The sequence below is a fragment of the Orbicella faveolata genome, unplaced genomic scaffold (assembly GCF_042242905.1).
Source record: "Orbicella faveolata isolate gen_17 unplaced genomic scaffold, um_ofav_v1 contig_34, whole genome shotgun sequence".
In the NCBI taxonomy this organism is placed as follows: domain Eukaryota; kingdom Metazoa; phylum Cnidaria; class Anthozoa; order Scleractinia; family Merulinidae; genus Orbicella; species Orbicella faveolata.
This window is the reverse complement of record NW_028301563.1, coordinates 8,594,739-8,607,539: the sequence shown is the minus strand read 5'-3', so window position 1 is coordinate 8,607,539 and position 12,801 is coordinate 8,594,739. Positions and strand designations below refer to the sequence as shown.

Genomic DNA, 12,801 nt, shown 5'->3' with positions numbered 1-12,801 from the left:
GTTATGCATAAACTGTGAATTGCATTTCATTTCGTCATCGCACGTACAGTTTTTTTCTTTATTAATTTGGATGTTATAAAAGAATTGGCTCATAGCGGAGCTTCAGCTCGCAAAGTGCACCAGAGGGGCACCATGGGTAAAGGTTTTTAGTGCACCATCAAACCGAGAAAGTTTGGTTATAACGTCAACGTAAGAGCAAGCGAGCGTCGGTCCCTGCAGACATTGCGGGAGAAAGTCACATAGATCAACTAGAAAAATCAAACGTGTTTGGTGTGTTTAGAGACTTTAAGAAACGGTAAAAACGGTAAAATGTGGTCGTTTCATTGATCAATCAAAAATATTAGTTCGTTTCACTCCTCACAAGTTTTGCTTGGCGTTTCTGCCTGGAAAATTCACACTGAAGCGAATTGCCAAATTGCGGTAAGCGACTCTTTATTGTAGAACCCTTCGTCGCGTTTTCTATAAAAACTGTAACGTTGCTTCGGCGAGATATCTTCAGTAGGAGTTGTTAAGTCTTCCTGATTTGAAACCATGATGTGAGACACTTAATAAAATTTCATTGTTTTAATTCCGCTAATCCCTAAACAGTGATACTTGAGTTGCATGCTTTGTTGTAAGTTTAGTTGTTTAAGTTGCATATTGTAAACAAATAGTTTTCTCACGGTTTTCACCGATATAAAACTCATGTCTAAAAAAATAAAACTGTATTTGTAAATACTGTCAGGCGACTTTTGCTAGTTGCGAACGTAACAGGATTTGCTATATTTGACGCTTGTATATTGTGTTAGACTACGAGTAGCCTCTCTTTCGCTTTGTCCGCCGTGCGTGACGCGATAGAAAACCGCGAGAAGAAAATCGTCACGCGAGTTCACGCGACCATTTTTTTCTCGCGGTTTATTTACGGTCTCGCTCGACGGACTAAGCGGAAGAGGGACTATTCGTAGTCTAATGTTGTGTTTACTAAATATGGAGATTTGCTCAATTTATTCAGTTTGCTAAAAATGCTCGAGAAAATGTATTTACACGTCAGATATAGCTAGGGTCGGTGACTGCAAAGCCGTTGGCAAAAATAATCAGTATTGAAATTGCGCTTTAGATTTCTACCGCCTTCTCGAGCGTGGGTAAATGGACAATCACCTTTGCGAAAAAATGGCTAATCGAATGAAAGAAGTCCTTACTAGACAATGGATTGAAAGGTAATTAAAATGTAATAAGATGTAGAGTGTTTACCTGTACAAGTTTGCCCATTGTCGTTGCTTACGTATCCAAAATCACAAGGGCAGTTGAATGATCCTTCGGTATTACTTCACTCAGAATTCGGCTTGTTTCCACAGTTATGGCTTCCGATAAAACACTCGTCGATATCTGAAAGGTACGATCGAATGCAAATATTGGTGGTCAAATAATTCAAATCAGAGGAACCGTGATTGCATTAGGTCTTGACATGCTGCTAAAATGTTATGCCTTCTGTGGCCACTACAGCTTTACATCGTCGACCTATGCTATTGGCAAGTCAAGAAACCTGACTCTCACTTTTTTTTTTTCTCCACAAGGGATTATTATAAATGTGTACAGGAGAATCGTTGACACCACTTGACGCAATGTTACCGCCATTAACCTACAGAGGAATAACATGCTGTGAAAATACTATTTCTCTTTTGTTTGCTTGTGTGTTTGTTCTGCTGGGTTCCGTGCTGATTAGGTTTGCACAGGCTGACGTGAAGTCAATGAATCTCATCCATTTCTCGACATAAAATATCATAAGATATACTTTTATATACAGACAAAAAACATACCTGTGCAATTATGTCCATCTCAGAGTATCCGCCTTTACAAGAGCAGTTGTACCCTCCATTGGTGTTCTTGCAGATGGGGTTCAAGTGGCATTTCTGAGAAACCTCTATTGCATTCATCAAAATCTAAAATTAAGGTAAAATATGACCGGGAAATTCGTCTACAAGATTCCCATGGTGAGCTATTTCCAACTAAGAAATATGTGATTTTCAGTCTTGATATATGCATGTAGAGATCTTACATACACTGTAAATAAAATGAAAACTGTCAGTTGTGACAACATATTTAACATATTTATCACTCTTCTCAAGTCCAATAGCACAATCAATAAAATGATATATTATTAATAATCTTTACACTTAAAAGAGATTTAGTAAAAATTGGTGAATGTCTCTTTTTAGTTTTCTGATTTTTAAAATTCAATCTTAAAAAAATTAAATTTTATCTTTTCTTGTTCATTTATTAGGGAAAATTATGAATCAAAGCATACATGGTCGTATAAACCATCATCTACATGTATGCTCGTAATGCTTAGCTTAACTGTTAAATGAAACAAATGCTGTTCCAGGAATTGGAACTCTCTCAGGAAGAAACCCAATATGGGTTGTGAAAACTCGCTTATGCCTTCAATACACTTATGCACAAGCTGAAATTAATCAGGCACCTCAGTATAAAGGAATGCTTGGTGAGTACATGTAGTTACAGTGTATGTGGAAATCATGAATTATATTGAAAATAATGGACAGGAATTACTGTTACTAATGTTTAAAAAGTGCCAGTTTTACACTGTCAAGTTTGTACGGACAAGTCTACTATAAACAGTTAACAGTTTTTGATATACATCCCAACTCAAATACATTTTCCGAATGGAGGAGGACGTGTCACGTGTCGTGGGTCAAAACTCACAAACTCCCTAGGGACACAACAACTTGAACTTTCGACTCGTACGCGATCAAGTCGTGTCCTTTGAAACCGCAGCAAATTTGTGAGCCAGTCAGCATCAAGCAAACAATTTCTTCGCAGTTTTTATTCTATTTTTGAGTTGGGAGGTATAACAAAACACTTAATGACTGGCCCCGCGGGAAACAGTGAGTTTTGCTTCCCCTCCACCCAATGACATTGAGGGTCTCGGATTCAATGGCAGAAAATTAATGATACCCTCATTGTACAACACTGCATAGAGTGTGTGGAAGAGAAACTAATGATGTTTAGTTCAATTGTAAAATTCTCATTCCTCAGGTGATCAATATGTCACCTGCTTAAGCTCTGAGTCTTAAGAGTGAGGGAAGTATCATAATGGTTTTAAACATTCATAACCTAACAGTGTGTGCTTTTTTTTTATTTGCCATAGTCATTTTCACTGTTAAGAAATTAGTATAATGGCGGCAAGACGTTTGACATGAGCTCCGAAAAAAAGTTCACTTTCTTCCTCGAATACGTTGCGAAAGTCATCTTCTTTGCCGGATATTTCAATGTTATGTACTAATCCAACGAATGACGGCAGTTTTCTTGTGAAAGATACTCATCCCTGCGAATATCTTGTCGAATCTGGCAATGGTGGGACGAGTAACAGCGAACAACTACTTCGAACGGCCTTAAAAGGAAAAGAACTTAAAAACCTTAGCCTTAAAGAATTCAAGTCTGAACTTGACATGCGAGGTTTAACTAAAGCAGGGAATAAAGCCGCTTTGTCTGAGAGACTGAAGTCAGCAATTTTGAACGAAGACTCTCGCCCGAGTCCTACCAACAAGAGCGTTGCTAAAGACATCGAGGCTGTTGAGACTAATGATGACCAACCCGAGGTTAGAAATTGTCCATGTTATCATCGCCTCAGTCCTCTTACTGAAGATCTTAAATCTGAGATACGTGACATCAAACAAAAAATGTCCTGCTCGGATGATCGTCCTACTGAAGCAGGTTTGGAGTCTTCGATCAAAAGGTTTAAAGAAGAAAACGACTATTTACGTACACAGATGGCCGCCATGAGCGAACGTTACGACCGTGCAAAAGAGGAGCGAGATTCCTTAAAACTCGTTGTTTCAATTATTTCGAAAGATCTGTACCAACAAAGCCGAGAGAACATTTCAGATGCTACGCCATCATCGGCAAATTTGCATAGTTCAAAGTCATTAATTCAAGATGAAATTAAGGATCAAGAGTCTCAAGAGAACACTAATGACTGGAAAACTGTTAAAACTGGTGTTAACAAGAAACAAAGAAGGTCTTCAACTGGAACGAAATCTAAATATACCTCCACGAACAACAAGCCTAACCGTACCGACAGTGAGGCTTCAGCACAGAATGACGAGCGGATAAAAGTCGTTGTCGGAGACTCCCTCATAAAGAATGTTCATGGTATAAAAGTTGCGAAAGCCGTGGGTCACCGAGTAGTTGTCAATCCATTCCCTGGAGCTAACATTCATGACATGAAATCACACATTATTCCCACGATTAAAAGATCCCCCGACCAAATTTGTTTACATGTGGGCACCAATGATTTGAGATCTTCTCCGCCGAATGACGTCACGGGTGCTATTGTTAACTTAGCCAGAGAAATAGAGGGTGCGTGTGAGGCAGAGATAATCGCATCTGAACTAACAACAAGGAAAGATGCCTACGGTGATGCAGTCAAAGCTGTTAACCGACGCCTGAAGCAATTTTGTAAGCAAAACGATTGGAAACTCGTAAGCCACTCAAACATTACCTCAAAGGAACTTAACAAAGGTGGACTCCACTTAAATAAAGAAGGTAACGAACTGTTGCAAAGAAATTTTATAAATTTTTTTAAGGAATAATTGATCCCCAAGTTCCATGAATGTCGAGTCTAATGTTTCAACAAATTTGTTGGATCCTGTTTTAATTAATGAAAATAATCATACCTCTTTATGCTTGTCAAACAGGATCAAAATGTCGAAGAGTGATATTTATTTACCGAGTTGCCATATTTATGTCCAAATTACATTATATATATCCAAAGTGCAATATATAAGTCCAAAACTGCGATATGTATATCCAAATCCGGCGACCTGTTTTCGTTTTATATATAACAGTCAAATGATTTTACATATTTCAATACAGTTTCGATATAAATATTTCACGGACTCTTCTCGATATATATTTCATGCGGTCAGTATTTCATGTAAGTCTACATGACCTGTCCCGCATCTCGCGAGCATGACGTCGAGGCCGACACGTGAGTGGACGACTTTGCAAAACAGCAATATGGCGGCGGAAGAGGGGCGAATTCAGCGGATTGTTCGAGAGATCGTTAGCTCGGAAATCGGCGAACCAAACCTACCCACAAATGTACAGATTTATCAAAGCAACAGAGAGGCACCCGTTAATACTGGTGGTGGTTTTCAAAACGTGAATGAAGAGCTGCGATGCAGGTTTCAGATTCCGAGACGTTTTCCCGCCAACGGGGACCGTGAATGTACTCTCTCCCCGCTGCTCGCTCCTAACGCAGAAAGGCAACCTCCTCAGCAGCAAATTGCTTCCAGTTTCAATCCATCATTCAATTATGGTAGAAGACTGAACCGGCGAAGACCACGTCGCCAGGGAACTCTTCCTTACTCACATGGAGGCTCGAGGCGTCATTCTCGCGAGATGCGGGACAGGTCATGTAGACTTACATGAAATACTGACCGCATGAAATATATATCGAGAAGAGTCCGTGAAATATTTATATCGAAACTGTATTGAAATATGTAAAATCATTTGACTGTTATATATAAAACGAAAACAGGTCGCCGAATTTGGATATACATATCGCAGTTTTGGACATATATATTGCACTTTGGATATATATAATGTAATTTGGACATAAATATGGCAACTCGGTACATAAATATCACTCTTCGACATTTTGATCCTGCTTGACAAGCATACCTCTTCCCCAACGGCCACTTTTTCAAATATCTCTTATTCTCTACCGCCTGGACGCGGTTTTAAAATTGCCGGTTTAAATATCAATAGTCTTACAAAGCATATTGATGAACTTAGAATTCTTCTTGATGATTATTCTATTGATATTCTCTCACTTAACGAAACCAAACTTGATGAATCTATCAAAAGTTGTGAGCTCCATATTCCAGGCTATGAATTAATTCGTCGTGATAGAGATAGAAATGGCGGAGGTGTGTGCTTCTACTTAAAAACTTCGATTAATTTTGTGGTTCGTTCTGATTTGAATGTAGTTAACCTTGAAAATTTATGTCTAGAAATTCGTAAACCCAATTCAAAGCCATTTTTTGTAATCACTTGGTACAGACCTCCTTGTTCCTCGATAGAGTCATTTTCGTATTATGAATCACTTATCGGTAAATTAGATTCCCTTGGCTTTGAATATTACTTAGTAGGCGATTGTAACTGCAATTTGGCCTCTCCCCATTATGATACGAATACTCGTCGTTTAAGTGAAATATCTGATTTATATGGGCTCCAACAACTCATCACTGAACCGACCCGCATAACTGAATCCTCATCAACATTAATTGCCTTAATCTATACGAACTATGTTGACAGGGTAGTCTGTTCCGGTGTCTCTCATATTGGCATCAGCGATCATAGCCTTATTTATGTTTATCGTAAACTATCTCCCGATTTCCCATCAAAGGGGCATTCTACCATATCTTACAGAAATTTTCACAACTTTAATCGTGGAAAATTTCGCAACGATATCTATCAACAAGACTGGAGCTGTAATTCTGATGATCCAAATATTTTGTGGGCTGACTGGAAAGCAAAATTTCTGAGCATTGTCAACATTCATGCTCCATTTAGAACTAAACGTATAAGATCACATAAGGCACCCTGGAGCAACTCAGACTTGAAGAAAGGTATGCGCGATCGTGACGCTGCCAAGAGAAAAGCTGTTAAGTCAAATGATCCATGCGATTGGGCAAAGTATAAAAAGCTGCGAAACTCAATAAATAATAGGATCAAAACTGCTAAGGCATCTTATTTTTCGAAAGCTTTTATGCAATTTGAGGGCAACTCTAAGAAAACTTGGCAAACAATTAATGAACTTACATCTCGCCGTAAAACCAATGAGACTGTGAAAGACCTAAAAGTTAATGACGTTGTAATCAATAATTCTAGTGAAATTTCAGATACTTTTAATGACCATTTTTCAACAATCGGGCCCAGACTTGCCAATGAAATACCTTCAATAGGTCAAAATGATGATTCGAGCTACACTAACTTTATCACTTGTAACAACAAAACATTCCATTTCTGTCCAACTAGCAGTAATATTGTTTCTTCTCATCTAAACAAATTGTCTAGATCTAAAGCAACAGGTCTTGATAACATTTCTGCTAGATTAATCCGTGAATGTGCTGATCTTATTTCGGTCTCTTTATCTGACCTCTTTAACAAGTCTTTGACTTCTGGTATATTTCCTGACGATTGGAAATGTGCTAGAGTTACTCCGTTGTTTAAGCAGGGTGAGCGATCTGATCTACATAATTATCGACCAATTTCAGTCGTTCCAGTAATTGCTAAGGTATTCGAGAGGATCGTGTATGACCAGCTATATAGCTTTCTAACTAAAGAGGACGTAATTTCTAAACAACAGTCGGGCTTTCGCTCATTGCATTCAACTGTTACTGCTCTATTAGAAGTTACCGATAGTTGGGCGTTTAATATCGATCGCGGAAATGTTAATGCAGTAGTTTTTCTCGATTTAAAAAAAAGCGTTCGACACTGTTGATCATGAAATTCTTTTAACTAAAATGAACCTTTACGGAGTTCAAGGAATAGCTCTTGACTGGTTCAACTCATTTAACTAGCCGTACACAACGATGTCTTGTTAATGGTTCGCTTTCTCAAACCTGTTCGCTAAAATGTGGGGTACCCCAAGGAACAATCCTAGGTCCACTATTATTTCTTATTTACATTAACGACTTGCCCAACTGCTTATCATCATGTCAGCCTAGGATGTACGCTGATGACACGCACATCACATATGCGGGAGATGATCTGAGTTCTATACAGTCTAATCTAAATCACGATCTAAGTAATTTAAACAAATGGCTTACTTCTAACAAACTTACTTTAAACGCGACTAAAACTGAATTTATGTTGATTGGTTCCAGACAAAGATTGAATACCCTTCCAGATACACTTGAGCACTCAATTAATAATATTCCAATAAATCGTGTCTCCTCAGTCAAATCGCTCGGTTTGTTGATCGACGAAAACCTAACTTGGCAAACCCATATTGATAAATTGTCTAAAAAGATTGCATCTGGGATTGGTGCCATAAAACGAGTTAGGCCTTTTGTTCCACCAGCTACACTGCTTTATATACACAGTGCTCTAATTCAACCTCATTTTGACTACTGCAATCTTGTCTGGGGTAATTGCGGTAAAACTTTGTCGGACAGGCTACAAAAGCTTCAGAACGGCGCCGCTCGCGTGTTAACTTCCTCTAGTTATGATACTGATGCCAAAGGTCTAATACGACAACTGGGTTGGAAAGATTTGTGTACCCAGCGTCAAATTCAGAAAGCCTTAATGGTACATAAATCTTTAAATGGCTTGGTTCCCGAATACCTAACGTCTAAATTTCTAAAACGTAGTGGAATGCGCTATTCTTTAAGGGATTCCGAAAACAAACTGGTTGTACCTCATCCACGAACTAACTATATGAAAAATAGCTTTAGTTACAGTGGTGCAACTCTCTGGAACAGCCTACCCTACAATCTCAGGATGATAAAATCCTTTAATCAATTTAAAAGCAAAGTTAGACACAGCATTCATGGAAAACAGGATTAGTTTAATATTTAAATTAGGATTCACTACTTCAATTTGTATTAATTAGTATTTAGCATGGACTGTTTATTAGTAGTTTATTAGTATTAATTTTAAATATTAGTATTACCTGATGATTTTTAACCGTGTATAAAGAAAAAAAGAAAAAAAAAATCGTAAATCCTGGAATTAGCGCCCGGGGCGCTTATTTCAAATTTAGGAGATCGGGTGCACTTATTCAAGGGGGGCACTTATTTAATTTTTCCCAAATGGTGGCCTGACATGATAATTTTTTTGATACATCATCTACGCGTAAACAACAACATAAACTGTTCATCGAAATAAAAAGCTGATCGTAAAGTTTAAATTGCGGCACAGTTAGTACTTAACGTATTCAACGTGTTCACTTAACATGTTCACAAACTGAAACAATGTACAAATCTAATACTACATGACGGAAACTATACATCCTTTGTTGTCGCAGTACTCGTCCACAAAATGGAGGGAGGGAGGGGGACGCTTATTCGATGAGGAGGGGGGGGGGGTTATTTTAAAGTCTGGTCGATAGGAGGGACGCTTATTTTGAAGGGGGCGCTTATTCGAGGGGTGGGGGCGCCAATTCGAGGATTTACGGTATGTGTTTTATGGTTGGCTGCTGTATCAAGCAACTCTACCTTCTGTCCTTTCGCACGCTCCTGGCCTCTAGGATTTCGCGCGGCTATATTTTTTTTTTTTTTCGCGGTTTTCTTTCGCATCACGCACGACGGACTAAGATAAAGGGGACTACTCATAGTCTATGTCTTCTCAGACTTGCACAACTTCTAATACCCTTAACTCTTAGTTTACGTCTGGCTTAGCGGGGTGGTGAGTTGGGGGTTAAAGCACCATCCTCTAGTGTCAACATTATGCGGTCTCATTCTTATCCTTTTGAAACAATTCTGTCTCACAGACGCACTGTTAAAGTTATGGAGACATGAGGGACTCCAAGGATTGTACAAGGTAAGAGTATTGCCCGTCAAAAAATCTCATATTGCTAATTGTAAAGTATTTTGTGAATATGATCTTTTCCTTGAGTTTCAGTTATGACCATAATGATTTATGAACATGTGCACTCGGGGCGAGGTGTATGTCACTTTGGTGTGGCACTGAGCATTACCATATTGCAGTAAGATACTGCAGTAGGACCTTTTATTTCATTAACGCTGATGATCGTTGTCGTCTTTACATTATTTAACACTTAAAGAAGCCTAAGCCGTATATTATACTGTCATAAAACACTCCGGGCATTTGATGACACAAGGGAAATGTAGAAAAAACAAGCTGCAGGTGAGTGTTTTCTACATTTCTCGAGTGTTCTCAAATGTCCAGAGTGTTTTATCACAGTGTACTTTTACATAACTTAGGCTTCTTTATTTGCTTTATGATGTAGAGGTAATGTGACGAAAAACAATAAGACACACTTTTTCTATGTTTTGTATTCTGATAAAAGATCGGTTTTCGACCAATCAGAGCGTGCGCAGGGTCCTATCTATATTATAAAAACTGATAATAAAGCCAAGTTGAGCCTCTCCAGTACAGGTGACGAAAGGCCAAACTGAGTGCCCATGGTATGGTAGTATCTGTATCATACAGGTGGAGATTCTATGAATTCTGATTTATCTGGTGACCGTATCGTGGAAGTGTCTCTGAGGAGGGGTTTGACTGTATTTGCTGTGGTTCAATTTTAACCTTGGTTTAATTTTGCATTTTACATTGTTCTGGTGTATTCACGGTAATATTATGATTATCGTAATGAAGGTCAAAGAAAGTAAAATATCAAATTTTACGAAGGCTAGAATTGAACAAAGTTAATAGAGGGGTATGGTTATGAAATCCAAAGTTCAAAGTTCTTTGTTGTTTGTTTTTGTTCGCTTTTTTGGCCTTGACCGTGCACAAAACACAATAACTGTTTACTACTGATTGAGGAACTGACCATTACTATGTAATTCATGTATAGTGTATGAGCGCAAAACAAAAGATTGTGCGCGTGCGGTCTTGGACCTTCCAATGTAAATCTTGGCATCTTTGTTTGCTCCTTTGATGTTTGCTGGGCTTCATGACCACTCCCCTCTATTAACTATGAACTGAACCACAACATATACCGGTACATGCAAAATAGACCTGTAAATTTTTTTTAGAATCTGCAAGCCTCTTCATGTAAATTTTGTTCAGTTGATCTGCAGGGGTATGCACCGGGACTTATTGGTGTTTCACATGGAGCGCTGCAGTTTATGGCATATGAAGAACTAAAGAAGGGCCACAGCCAGTGCTTTGGAACACCAATCAATAAGAAACTGGTAAATAAATGTCATTGTTTTAATATGTATTTGAAACCTTAAGAGTAAGATTGAAGCAAAGGTATTCGAACAAAACATGCAAGCAGACATTCAAACACACTATTAAAATATGTCTGCAGTGCGTATGTTAGTTACAAAACGTATCAATTATTTTTTTGGTTATTTCCCACTCCTGGTCCTCGGGGACTGGGTAACAGTGTTCGAAGTATTATGGTCTGAGCCATGTGCTCGGTTGGGAAAAATTAACGCCAGGGCGGAGAGTGGGGTGTTCAGCGGGCATGCTTTTAGATAAAAAATATGTTGTGTAAGCGTCACGGAATATTTAAGTACCGTTCACACATATCTTTAAAGTTTTAAGGTCATTCCACTGAAATAAAACCTACACTGAGATTTTTGTGAAACTCTGCCTATTGATTGTTTATATTATGGGAACTTAAATTTTGAAATAAAAATGAGGGGTCCCCATGTTCGTTTAGGAGCAACAGCACCTTGTTTATACCCATATAAATCCTTATAATAGCATCATGATTCTAGTGAAGATTGCTTCCTAAACTCACGTTTCCGACGATTGCTTTTTGTTCTACACTGAGAATTGGTCCATATTTATTTTACACAGAGAAATTTATTACTCAATTCAAAACAACAGAAAAAAATGATAGGTCACCATACTCGTTTGCGAGAAAATGACGATTTACCTCTATGGCGAGGTCCAACTGTAAACAAAAAGCCGCCATTTTTTTAACGCGCGCGCTAATCATGCGTGAAATTATGCGCAGTAGGGATGCGCAAGGCAATACTGGGGAATGACCTTAAATTACTCTATTTAGGTGTCATCAATTGTCATCAAATAACGCTTAAAACTTTCAAAAGTGTACATTCGCTCAACGGTTGCACACCTGGTATCATTTTTACCTCTGTTTGCGAATTTATAATACTCAATTCTTTTTCCCCTCTTCTGTACATAAGTTACAATTACGCCATTGCGCGCGTGTCGTCCGGCAAAAATTCATTACAATCGAATGGTAGCATTCCGAGTTCTGCATTGATATAAAGCGGACAAAGGTGGTCTTTTTCCGAGGCATACTGAAGTACGTTGTTCCATCACTGTGGCAGCTGACTAAGGTTTAATTAATTTAACGGCAAAGAAAAAACAGAAGAGTATTAATGTTTCTTAGTTTCACTTTTAGGTTTACTGACACGGAATCGATATAATGATATGCCGTGTTCAAAACAACTGCATGGTAAGAGGCTCAAGAATTTACAAATGGAATTAAGACTGGTTTAAAAACAAAAATCTTGTCTAAGACAAATAATCTGGGGCTAGTTTATAATGCAATCAACTATAAAAATGGTTGTCAATGAGGGCAAAAGAAGAATGGCTGTGAGAGGACTTTGGAATAACTGACACCGAGGCAGTTCGCATGGAAATATTGGGCGCACCCGTCGCAGCCCACCCAGTCTTCTCTGTCATCATCTCGGCAAATCTTGTATAAATTCGCATTCCTCCTGCAAGTAAGACTCCTTGCTATGGCGATCTGACAGAACAAAGCAGCTTGAATTCGGAGACATATATTCTTCGAGAAATTCTTTAAGATCACCCTCGAAAAAAACAGACATAGCCACTTTCCTTTCTATAATCATGCAAATGCAGACGGAGATATTCCTCGTCCACTTTGTCCGCCATATTTACATTTTACGCGGGAAAAGTATGTCTTGTTACGTGAGGGTTTTGGTACTTGGATCAAATACAGTAATTACTATGGTAACCCTGTCAGCGGTCATCCGCATTGTAATATATAGCGTGCGGTTTGTCAGCTTGTCAGCAATCACGTGTCAGTAGCGTTAAGAAAGACTTCTAGTTGCCTGTTTCGTCAATCTCGTATAATATCTCCGACTTTCGCAGCGACTAACTCTC

The 12,801-nt window shown here is 38.6% G+C and overlaps 2 protein-coding genes and 2 pseudogenes across 2 annotated transcripts in view; all 4 read left to right on the top strand.

The window, feature by feature from the left end:
- Positions 1-12,801, top strand: part of LOC149104582 (uncharacterized) — a 148,006-nt gene that overhangs the window by 59,710 nt on the left and 75,495 nt on the right. The window lies entirely within an intron of this gene.
- The window catches only part of LOC149104585 (solute carrier family 25 member 32-like), a 33,014-nt pseudogene continuing 22,553 nt past the window's right edge, over positions 2,341-12,801 (top strand).
- On the top strand, positions 3,174-4,589 carry LOC149104591 (uncharacterized; annotated as a pseudogene).
- On the top strand, positions 5,017-7,507 carry LOC149104590 (uncharacterized). The gene is made up of 2 exons (XM_089271298.1): positions 5,017-5,160; positions 5,678-7,507. The coding sequence occupies exons 1-2, from the start codon at positions 5,017-5,019 to the stop codon at positions 7,505-7,507; spliced, it is 1,974 nt and encodes a 657-aa protein (XP_089127424.1).

What these genes read in the sequence shown, in the direction of transcription:
- LOC149104590 (XM_089271298.1), top strand. Translation starts at nt 5,017, where the DNA reads ATGGCGGCGGAAGAGGGGCGAATTCAGCGGATTGTTCGAGAGATCGTT. An exon ending in CTGGTGGTGGTTTTCAAAAC is followed by an intron (nt 5,161 to 5,677) that starts GTGAATGAAGAG and finishes CTGCTTGACAAG; the next exon opens with CATACCTCTTCCCCAACGGC.